Below are 17827 nucleotides of genomic sequence, written 5' to 3'. Positions count from 1 at the left end.
CCTACATATCCTACCTTCCCTCACTCTCACTTCCTCCTTGTGTCAATGTGTGTTGACTAAATGCTCACTCGCTATGTCCTGACACCTTTAACCTAGTCAAGGGGCCAGAATTTGCTCATTTTATCCTCTCTCTCTCTCTCTCTCTCTCTCTCTCTCTCTCTCTCTCTCTCCCCGTAACAAAAATAACAGTGGCCAGAAAGGAACCACATGTAATAAATACTGATAATACAATCCTCAAGTTGAACTGTCATACTAAATGTGTGTGTGTGTGTAAGAGCTGCCTGATCTTTGTCACTATAGAACAAGCTACAGAGAGACGTGCCACCCCCACCCAACTGGCAGGACGATATATCTAAACTAAACCGGAGCTTGAAATATTCTTAGTTGTGTGGAGTCTGCAGGGATTCTTTTTTTTTATGGGATTAGCCCACCCGGGCACACGTCATTGACCCACATCTGGGCCTGGGGGGCGAAAATGTAATAATAATAATAATAACAATAATATTAATAGTAATAATAATAATAATAATAATAATAGTAATTGTTACCGCCACAGTAGGATAAACTAGAAGGGAGAGAGAGAGAGAGAGAGAGAGAGAGAAGGGGGGTGGACAGGAGAGAGACAGAGGCAGTGTTGACAACGAGCTTTTCTGAGGTGTTAAGTGTGAAACCGATGGCCCTCGCCTGGGGCTGACTAGCTTGACTAGTCTCTAGCCGTCCAGTGGTCACGGCGGGGTGAGGTCTTATATAGATGGGGTAGGCGTGGGTTGATAGTTGACCTCCGCGCTGGTTGCCGACCTAGACCACTAGACCACGAGGCATACGCTGGGGAATTCGAAGAGGGTCGGCTAGTTCAGCGACAAACAGTAATAATAATAATAATAATAATAATAATAATAATAATAATAATAATAATAATAAAGAACCATAAAGAAATACAAAAATTAAAAAAAAAGATCAAGTGTGAGAAACAATATACTGTATGTAGTGTTGTCAGTGGTAAGAGACACAATTGAGACCCTGTGTTAATGAGGCAGAGAGTCAGATCACCAACCTGTTTGGTAGTCACTAAATTATCTAACTTTAATATATTTATCTCTAATTTCTCTTCCCTTTACTTCCTGTGAGGCACATAATTACGTACAACTGAAATAAAGTTAATAAGCTCGACAAATCAATAAGAAATATCGTTGCAGTTAATACACACAAGGCTTTTAAAATCTTTTATTATAAGTTTATAACGAGTATTTAAATAAATAATAATAAAAATAACAGATACTATAAACTAAACCCAGCGTATCAAAAGTATCATAATATATAAAGAATTTTTTTAGAGCTCTTCATTTAAAATATATCATAAAATTCATTAAATTAGAAAAAAAGGAATGAAAATTATGGTCATAGGTGAATGATCCTCTATTATGAAAACAAGTGGTGGGAGACACTAGTTCCTCACACAGCTAGTAACATCCTTAATAATAAATGTTCTATATAATATTTTAACTTTGATTTACTAGAATTAAAAAGTTATATATGTATAAAAATATAAATATATATCTAAATATTTATATACTGTATAGGTTAGGTTTAGTTAAGGTTAAGATGAGCCTCAGCGTGACCAGCCTCATGGGGAAGTAAGTCAACACAGTGTACATGGCAGTGTGGCTTGACTACTGTGGTTTATCCTTGTGAGTATTGTATTCCTCATTACCTCACACATTAGATATATTACATTTCTTTAGGAGTTTAATGTGTCAGAAAAGATTACTGTTTAATGATGTTGTTATTGGTGTAGCTGGCAGATAGTGATTACGTGGTAAGGGAAGTTTGTCCACCCTAACTCGATAACATATATTTTACAGAGTATTATTATCTTTTCTATGTCTAGTGTTTTATTTTGGTACTTGTAGAGTTTAGGGGGCCTTTTTCATGTTATATATTGAAGCAAACATTCTCACATCAAAATATTTTCAATCTGTCAAAGCCTCAACCTTCATGGTGGGGACATAGTAAATGGTAATACTTTAAACAACTGACTCGTGAGGAGAAGTAATTTTAGGGAACCATCTGGTGGTTATAGTCTAGATGAAGTGCATACCATACTTAACTTTTTATGTCCTTCCACAGACATTTTATATTTTGCATTTGAATGATACAGACAAACGGAATAACATCTTGGACATTTTACTGAACCAAGGATAACAATTGAGATTTAAAGATGTCAACAGCTACGGCTTCATTCTCAAATACTCATTGAATACCATGTTACTTTTCCAACGTGCAACCTTCACAGATCAGAGCCATCTTCCCACTAATTCAAATTCATGTGACATTGATACATAAACTTATTATTGTTTTTTTTTTACATTGTATTAGATGCTTTTATTACTGTTTATATGAGGTGTTGTCAGGAAAAAGGGCTAGTACTGTATGTGAAACCAAAGTCTTGAGAGAAACGCACGAAAATCTTTATAAATTTTCATCATTTGTTTCTTATTTTGTGGTTTTTGGTAATATTTTATGAACATGTATGAGGAAAGGTATAATACAGTTTATTTGATTGATAATAACTCCCTGTACTTAAAAATAAATGAAATATTTAGAGATAAATATAATTAATAATAATGATAAGACACAAAAGTATAACAAACATCACTATCACTGCAGGAACAACTCATGGTGTACACTAATTAAGGTGTAGGAAGGGTTCATCCTGGTGTAAACTTCACAACACAAGGGAGAAGCGGAGCTGTGTGTGTGAACGTGTCATCAATTGGTCTTATATGTGGAGTGACTGATATCACTATAACATATAGTGAAGACCGCTGTACAATGCTCACAATTTTAATAACGTGATTTTGTATTTCAAGAATTATCACGATTCCTCTGTAATGTAGCAGTTCAGTATCTTTTAAGTCGCTCCTCTGAAGGGTAATACTAGATGTGACTGGTCCAGCCTTAGCACCAACTTGAGGAAATTTTTCTATAGAAGATAAAAACTTTCATACCTCAAGAGAATAACAGAAGTGCACGAGGGATGCATTTTACATAATTTCAATTTCAATTTGTTTTTATTTTTCATCTCCAGAGGAGTTGCCTATGTCTGCAACATTTTCTTTTCACAATCAAACATTGGTTTGTTTAATAGATTTATTTAGATACAGCTACTTTCTATATAATTTATCATTCATAAAATGAAGAGACCTTATGGAAAAATACCCATCATTCAATACTAAGATTTTTCTCCTTTGTAATCATAAAGTAGACCTCTTATATTATATTCTCTTATTTTCTTTTCCAGGTTTCATAAATCATGATAAATGAAGACACAATGAGTGAAGAAAGCTGTTCAAGTAAAACGCTCCCAGTCGGTGAAGAGAAAGAAAATGAGGAATGGACGGAAGACAAGAGTGGCCCAGATGGACACAGTAGTTTTGGCTCAACCGTACCGTCAAAACAAACACCGTCTGTCCTGAGATGCAATGAAGAGACCAACACAGATAAATTAGAAGAAGAAGCAGCTGATTTTATCAAGACAAACAAAGGGAGAAAAAAACAACTGATCCCAAAGAAATCACCAATAAAACAGAACCCAAAAAGTACACTGACAACCGAAAATGGGAGCGAGGGAGACAGCAAAATGAACAAGAAGACTCGCGGACTGAGAAAGAAGAAGGCGGTAAAGCATTTTGATTTCTTTTACGGGGAAGAAGATGATATTGACATTGATTATGATTCACCGACTGATGAATACCACCCCCCAAAATACGCTAGTGAGTACAATGATGATGATGATTTTGAGGATTCAGAATGGGAGACTAAGAAGAAAAGAGGAAGAAAGGCAAAGGCAGGCAACACTGAGAAACTTCCCAAGAAGAAAGGGATAACAAAACCAAAAGCAAGTGATACAAACAAGAGAAAAGGAAAAACAGATAACAGTGAAAAGTCTCCTAAGAAGAGAGGAAGAAAGAAAATGAAACCACCTGATAATGAGTTACAAGATAAGGAAGAAGGTGCCGATAAAAAGACAAAGAAGAGAAGGGGGAGGAAAAGGAAGAATAACACAGAATCGGAGGAAGTGCAGTGTTTAAGCATGCCTGATATTAAGGGAGACGATAACTCTCCTTCGGGAAATGTTAAACAAAGGAGGAAGAGGAGGAGACGAGGCAAAATACAAACTAACTCTTCAAAAATTAGATCCAGGGCAAATCAGTCTGCAAGATTGGACGAGGAAGACGACGAAGATGAACAAGGAGAAACAAATGAAGGCAGTCTTACTGAAGACAATCTCACAGGTGTTATGAAACAAGGCAGTCACGGTCCACCCTTCTCCGTCACAGGTTCGCTTGTCCTATTTTCTCAAGTTGCTTTGTGTGTGTGTCCATCAAGGAGACTAAACAAGGAAACCCCATCATCAGTTCAGACTTCATTAATCATTTTTATAGAGAATTGTGTATCTTTTTATTGCTCTTTGGCAGTGCAGATACACTACTGCACCTGTAGTTTATGTTTTACCAGTACAGTAGATTCCTGTACATATGTTGAGTCACCAGAATGTTTGGCCCCAGCTTATTTTACCTTGTGATTAACCATGCTATCCCAACTCAACAGACTGACTTCACAAATTCATGTTCCTTGTGTGTTACATTTTTGCACATATGGGTAGGGGTAGAGAGTAGGTAATCCTTAACTACTGTAATATAAAATTACTGTGTTTTATTGTTTGCAGGGAGTTGGTATATTGCTTCTGGTTATCTACAAGACTTGACATCGCTACTGCAGCTGTTTTGTGATGAAGAAGGATGGAGGTTTAAGGACTTTTCCTCTTCCTGGCAGAAATTTAAATTTTCCCTTATATACAGGTAGCTGTGTTGTTTTCCAAGTTTACATAAACAATGTAAACTTACTCTAGATGCTAAGTTTATTTATCATTTAGTGAGTATAGACTGTGAGTACTAAGGGTTGATACAGTAGTATTCTTTATATTTATGTTAATCAGTTACAACATCTTGGGTCATCACTGTTCACTATTACCGGTAACAACTACCCCACTGTATTGCTGTAAATGATTGGTAACAGTTTGTGTTTCTTCTTTTTTGTAAAGTGAACAGAAAGGGAATTACTGTGACTGTAGAAGGATCATTAGATATCAAAATATAATTAAAACTCAAGTACAAATAAAATGACTCAGTTAAGGGAAAATATGGGCTAGATTGTGGTACAGTTTAATAAAAAGGCAAAGATGTTCTTTTTGTACAGGTGATGTAAATCGTAGCATCAAACATGGAAGCTCTTGTAATTTAGGTCTCGCCTGGTGTATATTGTGGTGGGAGTAATGACTATTATGACACTCCTCCTCGGTGACAGAGGGCGCCAGAACTTCAAGGAACTGTTAGAGTTTTCGGAGGAGGCGGCACTGTTGACGACCCGCTTCATGGCACCACCTCACAAAATCAAGTGGAGGATTGGTGCTCTTTACACCATATATGGCCTCTTCTATAAACATCCATTTAGGTACATTACTTTTGGGTTATTTTTACTTAGTGTCTCATTCTTATATACCAGTAACTCCATTGTAACCAGTTAGCATTTCCTATGAAGATTTCCCATTGGTTAGAATCTCCACTGATAAAGGAATTAACTATTGGAGATTTTCTGTGTCCTTCAGTTCAAAATTCTTAACAGTATTACAGTTGTTAAAATTATATACCTGTAATCTTATTCATTTGCATCAATTTGGATACAGAATATCTTTTGAGACATTTCTAGATGGTGTTACTGCAGATTCGGTCCCACAGGATATGAGTTGTACGGTAGTTAGTCAGTCAGTCCACTTCATCTTGTTTTCTTCACCTCTGTCTTCCACACTATCCTTGGTATTTATTTTACTTCCATGTTTTAATTTATTTTGGTGTTTTCAGGCACTTCTTTAAGATTCGTCTCACAAAGGAGGATTACAAGAACCTTATAGACCTGGTGAAGAAATACTCAAGAGATGTAGAAAACCCAGACCCAGCGTATATATTCTACAAGATGGAGGTTGAGGGCGCCTTCCATCACGTGGCTTCTTCCACTGAGGTTGGTTGAGGTCTTCTTTCGGTACCTGTGCCGTGGTATTACAGACACTAATCAGATTACTGTACTAGCCATGATAGAGGCAACATGTTATCTTATAGGCTACCTCATCCCCGGCTTCTCCACTCGTCTTACCGAGTCGAACATCGCTAAACTGAATTTTTGACTTAACATTAAACAAGAAAAGTTGTTAAAAAATTTATATCGGTAAAATGAATTATCGTTTTGTGATTTAACGCTAAATGGGGGATATTGTACCAGTAGTTGACACTTCTTAGTAATGATGATACTTTACAAGATTAATATAAAACAAAAACTGTTACAATGCTAAAAGAAAGGTGACAGATAACACTTAAAGTTAATATATACCGTAACACTAAATTACCAAGAACAATGTCAGTGGTAGAAAACAGCAGTAGGAGGTGGACACGGCAGGAGGTAAGAGTAGGACTGGTAGCAGCATTAAAATACTTGGGAATTAATTTTTTTGTCTAGGTACATGACTTCAAGATGTGGTGTTATGAGGTTAACCATTAATACTCTGAAGTAGGTTGTATATACTTGGTCATGGCTTCAATTTAAAATTTAATAGTGACTCCTTTTAGTATCAATGGTGATAAAAATCTACTGTAAATCATTAAAACCATTTGTAAATAATAAAAAATTATTAAAACCAATGAAAAGGACATAGATTTTGTTTAAACCATTGGTATAAATTGGCTAAAGCTGTTACAAATCAATCGAAGAGAGTGACGATTTCCTCCCCACTCAGATGCTTCTTTGCAAACCTCAATAAGCTGAGATTTATCAGAGTGATCTTCCTATATCCATTTATTCTTCCACATATATGTACTGTAGTCTAGTTTAGTCCTCCCCTTCACCTTCATGTATCACTCAGACACACCACCAAGCTGATATTTACCTCTTCACTCTCCAAATGTCTTGTAGATGTGCCTGGACCTACACTCATCGGAGCGTGAAACAATTGACTTAATGTACGAATCGCATCGTCTTGCTCACGCGTCCCACGTAGATGCCGCTCTTATTCCCGACAGCCTGATCAGTGACGAGCGCCTCTTGACACAGTACCATAAGGTCAAATCGATTACTATGGGTAGGTACTTGAGGATACTATTTTATTGTTTTTCTTCATAGTATGTAATATGGGTCAGTGACTTATTCCGAGTGAGCTAATCCCTGTAATAAAAATGAGGTCTAATTTTGATGGAGCTTTGAATGATGTAATAGGTGGTGGTGGTGGTGAATAATTGTACTATTTTGTAAGAAAGTACCTCAAAGATTAAGGCCACACTTCAAGGTCATATAAATACTCTTTAGCTCCCCTTTTCACTGAACTAAATCTTTATAGGTTTTGCAGTAAATTCTGATATTCATTTCTATTCATAGGTGATGGGAATGAGCCAGAGAAGGCTGTACGTTTTGTGGAGCCAGTGTTCTCATCAGAAATTGACAATACTCTGAAAAAACTTAAAGAAGAAACCCTCATTGAGCTGGGGCTTAAGGAGCCCCCTGATAAGACCAGAGCAAGCACAATTGATCTGTCCGTCATAGGTAAGATAATTGGCTTTAAGCTTTATCCATATTTCAGCAACATCAGCACTTAAATTTCAGCTTCTGATATCATTTACTGTACTTGTTTTCAGAACAAGTCTGTGATTATTGTTTATAAAGGTACAGTAAGTTTGCAGAAATGTTAGTGTACGTTAGTTCATTACTGAAGGTTCTGCTTCGCCCTGAAAATTATTGTAAAGCACAAAAAGTTTTGCCTTTTTAAAGTTTGGCTTGGTCATACACTTTGATTATTATAATATTTTGTTCAAAAGCTAGTAATCTTAGTTGTTCACTTATATGTGCCAGTCTTATATATGACACCACACTTACAGATGTAATATAGTGACACAGCACCATACAGTTCTTCAGTGTCTTGTTTATCAGTTTCATAATGTTGTAACATCCTCATACTGTACTGTATTCTGGTACAGTAGATACTGTTGAATTTCTTTTCAGTTCTTTTCCTGTAAGGCTCCACACAGATTATTAAACCCACCACCAATAATTAAACTTCTCAACAATAAATTGTGATTATTAAAGCTTCTGTTACCCTGACAATATTTAGCATGAGTGCAGATTGTAATGCGTGAACTTTTCCTGAAAGTTACATTGAATAATGTAGATCGAGACAATATTGCTTTTAGCTTTTGACAGTGGAATCTTCAGTGGTAGATATTTTAAATGTGCAGTACAGTACAGTATATAGACATCAGCCTTTTAGTAAAGTATTTAAGGTTCCCTCTTTATCCTCAGGTACAAGAAGAGCTAATATTCGAAATAAAGCAGTGACTGCAGATACAAGTAAAGATTACATAAAGAAAAGGACAATGGTGAGCAAGTTTATTTATCCAGGAGGACATGTTCTGTCAAGAAAAAGAAACAAACTTCTCAAGAAAAATGAAGAGGAAATTGCTATAATAAGTGGTTTGTTAAACAGTGAGGCAAATGATACAGAAATTCAATCTGAGAAGTTGAAGGGTAGCGCTAGTAAAGGTGTTCACCAAAAACAGAAAGATTTTAGGGTGCCTGAATTTTATGCCGACAAGGGCGTGAGAACCTTCATGTGCCCACCCACAGCTAGTATACTTAGCATCCCATTAAAGTCCAGGAAAGGGGCTGAGAATTCATCTGATGAAGAAAACGACGCTACAGAGAACCTAGATGATGAAATTTCTTTCGGTATCAGCGATGTAGACGAGGAACATTGTGTTGATGACCCTGAAGAACAAGGGGAAGCAAAGGTATCCCCAAGTGTATGTACGAGTACTGTTTCAGATGTCAGTCAGAATGATGATATGGAAGATCTTAATATGGTACCCAAAGTGACTCCACCCACCAAGCGACAGAAAGAACCCCCAAGAAAAACTGCTCTCTTTAAGGCATTAAAAGAATCCATCGGAAACTCCCCCTCAAAGAAAAAACCGCCATTCTTATCTATGAAAAAGAAAAGGAAATCCAAGAAAAATGTTAGTGATGTGTTAAAAAGACATAAACAAAAATGCAAGTTAGTTGTTGATAATGTTGTTGATGTAGTACAGATAAAGTCACCCATCATAGATTTGCCACCTATTGAGACTACACTCATACCACCAGTGAAACTTCAAAATAGTGATGATGAAAGTTCCAGAAGAAACAATGTGTGCAAAGTACAAACAATGAATGATAGTGTACCTGATAGTGTACCTAATGATGCAAATTCCCAGCATACTGAAGAGCCTGTTACCATGGACAATCACTTAATAACAGTGGACGTGCACTGTACCATACCGGGAACTCAGTTCATTGAAAGGTTGAAGTTTGGAATAACGAGAAAGCATTGGCTAGCTATTAAAAACAACAGTAGGAAGATGGAAATTTTGAGAAAGAAATTATTGACATTACTGCCTCCTGAAGATGAAATTCTCAGAAACCATAACAATTCAGTCATCCAAATGTCTCTCTCTGTCATTGACGACAAGAAGAGCCTAATAAATGTCTCTCAAGAGTCTGATTCCCAAGGTATAGAATCAGAGCCTGAATCTCTTCATTTTCAAAAAGGAGAGAAAGTAGGTCACAAACAAGAGACTACTGTTCCATCAGAAACGAGTGGAAGAGGTAGTGGCATAAGGAAAAATGGAGGCAAGATGCTCGTGGTTCCTTTAAAGGTAGGTGGTATAACACGCTACTTTCCTGCCCCAACTGCTACAGAAATGAATTATACAGATACACAGCAACAACAACCACCACCACCTTCTCATGCTCAGGAAACTCCTTTGGTGGATAATTATCAGATTCCGCACTCGGCAGATGATTCAGAGACTCCAGAAAATTCGACAGTTAATGACAGAGCTGAGTCTCCAGATTTCGTATCTTCAGACTTGGGGTGGATGTCCCCACTATATGAAAATGAATTCAAGGATGATCTTACAGTTACGCCTTCTAAGGGAAATATTCAACATAAGAAAAGAGTGCTTGACACTAACTATTCCATAACAAGCTTGAACCAGAGTTTTATCTTGGAAAACCAGGCTGATGAAGGGCTCAGTGATAGCACATCTGTCACAATGATAGGTATAAGAAAAAGAGATAGAAAAGGGAATCTGGTAGAGTTTCCTGAGAAGATTGAAACTCAAGATGAGGAAGAGCTGAGTGATAGTATGAATGAGATGAGTAACTCTTCAGATAACCTTGATGTACCATTATCAGTCCAAAGTTCAGATGAGGTGAGTCAAGTCTCTGAATTTGTCTCACAAGGTAATTTGTTCATAAAAGCAAATCAAAGTACTAATTTTTCTGACTCGGTGGCATCAGTAACTCCGTCACCTGCACAAAGTCATCCTGTTTATCCACTACAAACATCTGTTCATGCAAGTTATCCTTACAATGGTAGAGTGAGTGGAATGACACCACATGTGCCATGTACACCTTTAATGACAGAAGGAACGACTCTGCCATTGTCTCTCCAGCCTTCACAGGTACAAGTTGAGGTTCCTTTTTCTCACTCTCAAGGTATTGTTTATTCATCCCCTGATCAAGTGGATGTGGCCAGCAATGCCCCCTTGGCTTCTTTATCTCCTGTTTCGTCTGTGTGTACTGTTCAACATGATTCAGCTGAAGGCGGACTTAACTCTAATACAATATCATCCCAAGGTAGGACACACATCTCTCCAACATGGGTACGTCAGTCCCAGGAACGTTACAGTAGGCATCTTAATAATGTTCGTATGACAAGCCTCTTTCCTAGTGACTCTGTCCGTATGGTTACACACCAAAAGGTTCCTGTATATCCCATTGATAAGCAGCCAACTAGGCTCATAGAGGACAAGCCAACTTTCCAGTCCAGTTTAGAGCCTATATCTTACGAACTCCCTGGAGCTGCAATAAATACACCCACGACACCAGCAAGTTTTACAAGTGTCCAACAGGCATCTCCCACTACCACTTCCAATCCAGGTTTTATCTCTGATGGTGAGTTAAAACACCTTCCAATTAGTAAGGGAATGAAGTATGTGAAAGTCAAAGTAAATGGTGAGTCTGTATTGGTGCCATTTGACAAAGTTCTACCAGTGACCAACACATCGCAAATACCTAATGAACCTGAAATTTTGGAGGTAATACAGGCAGAGGTACATCAAGCAGAACTCCACTCATCAGAAGGTGGATTCAGGAGAGACAGTTGTGATGATGATATGAAATTTGAGAAAGTCAGAGTTGAAGATTTGTCAACAGCAAATGTATTACCCGACCAGCAGTGTGTTGCTGCGTCGTCAGCAGCAGTACCTGGCAGTAGCAAGTATGGTAACATAGAGACAGATGTTAAATTCTCTGGTTCAGGTAAGGTGAGAGACAAGAAAGAAACTGGAATTAATTATTCCATGTTAAAACCCTCCAAGAAACAAGTTTGTTCATTCCTTTTCTCACCTAAGTACAAAGCTTTATCCTGTTTGAAAGAATCAGTAGGACTAGCAACAGGCACACCCATCAAAAAAGAAAAACCCCGCGTACCTTTCTTATTGAAACATTCGTTGGTTAGAAAAAAGAAAACTTAAGATAAATTTTGGTGCAGTGTGTCTAAAACTTAAAAAAAAAAATCCTCTTTGTTCTTATTTTAAAATGCTCGAAATAAAGTGTCACCCATTTATTATTGTTCTAAGATTTCAACAAGTGAGAGCCATTGTATACTTAGTTTAACATTTAGAGTTGAGAGAGACTAGTGATGATTAGATTTAGTAAAAAATTATGTAGACTATTTTTTTTAGCAATAGGGTGAGTTATGTCCATCATGTGTGTAATTAAATGAATTTTTCAGTGTTACACCAGCCAGCAGGTGTAAATAAAACTAGTGTAAGTTGGGACAGAACACACACACACTTCTTTACCACCCAATTATATTTTCAGTAACTGTGCCAAGTTTGTACTTATACGAAGCAATGATAATTATATATTGTGCAATAATCCTCTCCAGTTGGCATTCCTAAATTTGGAGGACTAATTCATAATTTTCTCAATGGGTAATGAAATTTCTAGTACATTTTTGGGTGTGGGGGGGGGGTAATATTCTGTGATAGTCGATATACAGTATTTTGAAAAGTAACTGGCAAATTCCACTCAATTTGTAACCCTTTGGAATGTTTACTACTGGTCATATTTTATAGCTTCATTAAGTTTTATTAAAATAAAGGTGTCATATGATAGAAATGCTGTACAGGGGGCCCCTGACTTACGAATGCCTGCCGATACGAACGGTGTTAAACTTGAGATTGACAGTATTTTATTTACCTGTTGACTTATTTTTTACTTTCATTTACTGTATTTTGTCATTCTATTTCTTCTTTTCTCTTAAAATAAGTTGTTTTAGATGTATACTGTACAGTATAAGTACTTAGGCTATGATATAGTGGGACTTTAAACATTGTTTTGTAAGTGCTGTACAGTATGCACATAGCATGTGTTCCATTTTTACATACAAATCTGACTTAAGAACGTCCTCTGGAACGGAACCCGTTTGTAACCTGGGGGACCCCCTGTACATGTGTCTCAAAAGTCACACATTTTTTTTTTTTTTTTTTTTAAGGTGAGAATTATAAGAGAAATTACACGAGAGGGAAGTTACGGTACAGTTTAATCAACAGCAACACCTGTAGGCCTGAGTGTTTTCAATTCAATTCTTTTGCAGCTGATGGGACTGTACAGTACTCGTGTGAACCACAAACTTAATTTTTTGCTAAAAAAAATTCTCCCAAACACACAGCATATACAGAGACTGTAAATAAATGCAGATCACATGAAGATTACCCCCCCCCCTACCATTACCTGGTGGGGCTAATCTTCAGTTGATCTCAGATGGCTGGTCTGTCTTGGATTTAGTGGTCTCGACTACAGTACATCACTGCTGTTTATATCTGAAATATGAATGTGTCTGTTAATTCTTGCTTACCCTGTATTTGCAAGCACTGTACCAGAATATTATGTAATGAAGGTGGATGAGGTAAAGTTGTATTTCATTTAGGTTGAGTTTTAATTGGTGTATAATTCAGCCTGAGGTGTTATGCCCCCATTTACACCAGCCAGTGTTATAGCCATTTGGTGGGACTCAACTAGAAAGCCATCAGTTCTATGTTATTCTGTATATAATTGACTTCTTCTACGTTGAGGCATTATTACAGCACCTTTTAGTCTCATGTTTTTCTTGTTATTCAGTACATTGTAAAGTACAGTATGAGAATTATGTGAAGAATTCTAAATACAAATTGAAACATGTAAACTTAATTTTCTGTTTAGCAAGGTGTTATTATGTTAATTGTTGAATTAAATATTATGTCTTGTATAGTACAGGTATCATGTTAGCATAATTAAAGTTTTTTTTACAATGGACTCGCATCTTGACACACTACTGATGTGCTTTCCACTATACCATAGAATACAGTCATCATTCTGATTAACCCCTTTGCTGCTCTTTAATTTAAAACTAGGGTATTTTGTGAGCAAATGAGGGAATGTCTATGTTGCTTATGATTAATCATCCAGTGTCTCGAATTGAAGTGAAAGTGAGTCCCCATAAGTCTAATTACCCAGCAGCACACTCTAAACTAAGCCTTCAGCACACAGCATCCTAGCACCACTCAACCACTTTATCCCCCCCCCCCTTCTTCATAAATGAAGTATTTCTCTTTTCTTTCTTTTATTTTCAATAGACAAAATATTGTCTTATATATATGTTGAGAAATGAGTTTTTATTTTTGTATTTTTGTATTTTTTTTTTTTAGTTAAGAGCTGAAAATCCCATAGGTTGTGTTGTGTATTATGTTGCAAAAGGAAAATCGTGTCAGGTAAAACAAGTGAAAATTGCCATATTATGCTTTCTCCCCATACAGTGTATGTGTTTACTGTACCAGAGATCACGTGAATATTAGCTTCCCTAACTTATTTCATATGATGATTAAACACTCATGCTATTCGATGGGGTTAGGCAAAGTGATAGTTAATTAAATTAGATTAAGTTTGGTAAGGTTAGCTTGGTGTTAGAAAAGTTAGTGTTAAACTAGCCTTAGGTTAGGCTAGCAGTAGGGTGGTTAATCTTGAGGCTAAATAAGCTGGGGCTAATCTTCAGGTGATTCAGAATATGTAGGATTGAGTGAGGGCACAAAATATTATGCTATATGTACTGTTCTTGAAAAAATTATTACTGAATAGTTTTTACACCTTTTCTTGTTCATGTATTATTATCAAAGTACATTTAAGATATAGGATGTTATTAATATTTGTGCTGTATGCTTTTAAATACAGTACAGTAATGTAAATATTGTACAGCAATTACATGTGACTACTGTATGTCTTGATTTTGGTAGTGTTGTATATGGTAGAGTGCCAGCTGAAACTGACCACCACTCCAGATAACTCTCTGTGATCTGAAACATAAGTGGAAAACATACAAAATATGGTACAATATTTTTATATGTAGGTTAATACCGGGGCCGTAACCAGCCTTGATGGCGCCCAGGGCAATGGCTGAATTTGGCGCCCAGGGCGGCTGCCACCCACTAGGTACACCCCTGGTTAATACATGTACAACAATTAATTGTATTTTCTTTTTACCTTCGACATTTAAGAGAGGCTTTAGGTACTGTATTTAGCTGTATTTTGTGGCCATGAAATTTTTTTCTCGGAAGTTATACACAGCTCCCACGTTAGGTACTGTACTGTATGAAGGTAATTTAGAAATACTGTACAGTACGCACACATTCCAAAAAGTACCTTTCCGGAGATGGTCGGATGAATTTCAAAATGAATACTGTGAATACGGTATATAACATGCTTTAAATACGTACAATACTTACCTTAATTTTTTTTTTTTTTTTTTACAGTATCCAGACATCTTGAGGAATAGCTATGCTGTATATAAATAAGTTAGCTTTAAATTAGAATACAATATCAGAATTCTTTTATTTATTAATTGTTCATAATTACCCAGTATAGTACAGGCTATAATATTTTTATTTTTTTAAGTACGTGATAAAATATAAATTTATTCTTTCAAGTTGGTAAAATATTTGATAATTTTCTTTTATAAATTAAACGAGAAACTCATCAAAATTTTACTCTTTCCTTCATCATAAAAGCTTAACCCCTTGCGTACAAGCTCCACTCTTGGCTGAATAAAAATGTCTGGCATTAGAAAAGTAAAAGTGTTAAATGTGGCGTCCACATAATCAAGGGGTTAACCATTATATAAAACTGTGATTAGTTAATTTTTAAGTAACTAGCAAACAGCAGAGTTCGATGCAGTGGCTGTTAGCTTCCATAATATGCTTACCGGTACTGTACTTTAGTCAGGTACACTTTTTTCGCCAGTATTCTAAGGTGTGGCCTGCCATCTGTCCATGAATTCTCCGACTCCATTTTAAAAACCTCAAAAATGTTATTAGAACACAGTAAACATGTGATAGTTTACTAAGACAAAAAATAAAACATGAGTTGTTTGTCAAGTATAATAAAACCAACATTAGCAGTTGAGTATACATGATATCTTGACCTATAAACCACAGGTCTCCAAAAGATACAAGTTTGGTCACTATTCATTCATCCAGTCTGCAGCCACACTCGAGGTTTGTCTTGAAGAGAGTTTTGGGGGTGGCATTGGGCCTGTTCTGGGGAGGCAAAGGTCAATGAATATAAAGCTGCCAAGTAGTGATGTTCCTATATGTCTTCTACTATAGGTTTGGTTAAAGAAACTCCACCTCAGCTTATTTCATATAAAGATTAACCACATTTATGTTAACTAACCTAGTCTACCCCTCATCCCCCCAAATAGTGTTAAGGTGGTTAATCTTGAGTGAAATGTTGTGATGGCATCGAGTGTGAGCTATTTTAAGACCAGATTTGACAAGCACTGGAGCAGGTTCAGATACATTTAGGCAGCAATGCATGCCCAGTACTTGCCAACAGTGCATAACAGACATGACCGATCGCCAAATGGCTAACGAGCCGATCAGTGGTGAAGAGTATGAAAGGAAAAGAAATAAGCTGGGATGGAGATTCTTTTGGTGATCCCCATTTTCCCTTACAAACAAGCAATACATCGACAAATCAGTACCTTATCATTATTGCATACAGTATTTATGAATTGTTGGTTAATGCCTTAAATAAAAAACCGGCAAGCAGCTAGTACATTGTGCACATTATGTCCTGTAACGACCTTGGGCTGAAATACTTGTCAGTCTTCCATACCAAAAGTGAATAAATGATATTTCCGTAAAAAGACGAATTAATGCAAACTACAGTACAGTGATTTTTACCTCGATAACTATACTGTACTGTAATGTAGCTTCTGAAATCATTTTATGCATTCCACACAAATACCTATAGTCTTTATTCGGCTTTTGTTGTCAGTAACGGAATAGTCTTTACACGTGTACTGTAATAAAGATAAAAATATATAATAAATAATAAAAGAGTGAGACTCAACTCTAGTAGTGGATACACTTACGCTGTATTATCAAGGTATTACCGGATGTGTTATCTGACTTCCAAGATACTGAAGTAGAGCTGTCTGCCACAGTGGTGGCTTGACAGTTAGCACCCTCCCTGGTACAGTTGTAGTGGAATTCTCCCCTACAAACGCTGTTTGTCGCTGCCTAGCCGACCCCACCAATTCCCCAGTGTATGCCTCGTGGTCTAGGTCAACCAGCGCCGCCATACACCACGGAGCGGGGGTCAACTGCTAAGCCACGCCTACCCCCGCTATTTAAGACCTGACCTCGTGGTGATCTGTCTCTCCTTCTACCTACACCAACCAGCCAGCAACACCTCCTCCGCCGCTGCCTGGCGGCCTTCGCTCCTCCGCCTGCCTGGCGGTACTCTCTCCCGCTGGCGAGCGGTACTCTCTCCCGCTGGCGAGCCACAAGCTGTCCTTCTCTGAGCGTCCTCACCAACCAGCTCTCTCTACATCACGCTTGTAACCATGCTGCCTTCCCAGCACCAAGCTGCATTGTACATCCAATACAACATGTATATAGAGAGCACATTGTGAGTTTCCTTTCTCCATCCTCCTGAGTGTGAACCAAACATCTCATACCCCACAAATGGTGACTCCCGGAGATTCGCACTCACACAGGATGGAGGAGAAACTGATCACGCTCCCAGTCTTCAAGCAACATGGAAGACTGGCTTATCCACCCAGAAGCAGCTCTCATCGGCTCTACAGCTACTGTCTCTACACCGCAGGTCAGACACCCTAGAGCAGCTCTGCTACTCTAAGCAGACAGTCGCTCCTCTTACGACCCCAGCACACCCGTCCTGCCTCAGACGCCGACCCCGGCCCAGCAGTAACCCCTGCCGCCACTGATGCGGCCTCTGTTCCTGAGTGCGGACCCACACACCCCTCTTTCTCCCTCAGGTACTCCCTGCTAATGTCCTGCACCCTGCTGCTGTCGTGGACCCAGCTGCTGTCACGAGCCCTCATCCGCTTCTGCTGACGCAGCCCCTGCTCCTGACCCAGGCCCACACACCCCAGCAGGCGCATCTGACGACTCTGTTCCTGCCGTGAGGGAAGCACAACATTCATCGCCTCCACACACCCTTATTCTCCCTCAGGTACTCCTTGCTAATGTCCTGCACCCTGCTGCTGTCGTGGACCCAGCTGCTGTCACGAGCCCTCATCCGCTGCTGCTGACACAGCCCCTGCTCCTGACCCAGGTCCACA

General features: G+C 38.0%; 1 protein-coding gene across 1 annotated transcript; it reads left to right on the top strand.

Moving 5' to 3' along the window:
* Positions 1-1637: 1637 nt before the first annotated feature.
* On the top strand, positions 1638-14704 carry LOC121872142. Its single transcript, XM_042374820.1, has 8 exons — positions 1638-1688; positions 3302-4340; positions 4730-4862; positions 5368-5514; positions 5922-6078; positions 7024-7189; positions 7483-7647; positions 8401-14704. Exons 2-8 carry the CDS (start codon positions 3314-3316, stop codon positions 11673-11675), a joined length of 5070 nt encoding a protein of 1689 aa, XP_042230754.1. The 5' UTR covers positions 1638-1688; positions 3302-3313; the 3' UTR covers positions 11676-14704.
* Positions 14705-17827: the final 3123 nt, after the last annotated feature.

This window comes from Homarus americanus, unplaced genomic scaffold (assembly GCF_018991925.1).
Source record: "Homarus americanus isolate GMGI-L3 unplaced genomic scaffold, GMGI_Hamer_2.0 scaffold28968, whole genome shotgun sequence".
In the NCBI taxonomy this organism is placed as follows: domain Eukaryota; kingdom Metazoa; phylum Arthropoda; class Malacostraca; order Decapoda; family Nephropidae; genus Homarus; species Homarus americanus.
Note: the sequence above shows the minus strand (reverse complement) of the source record. Positions and strands in the feature narration are given on the sequence as shown.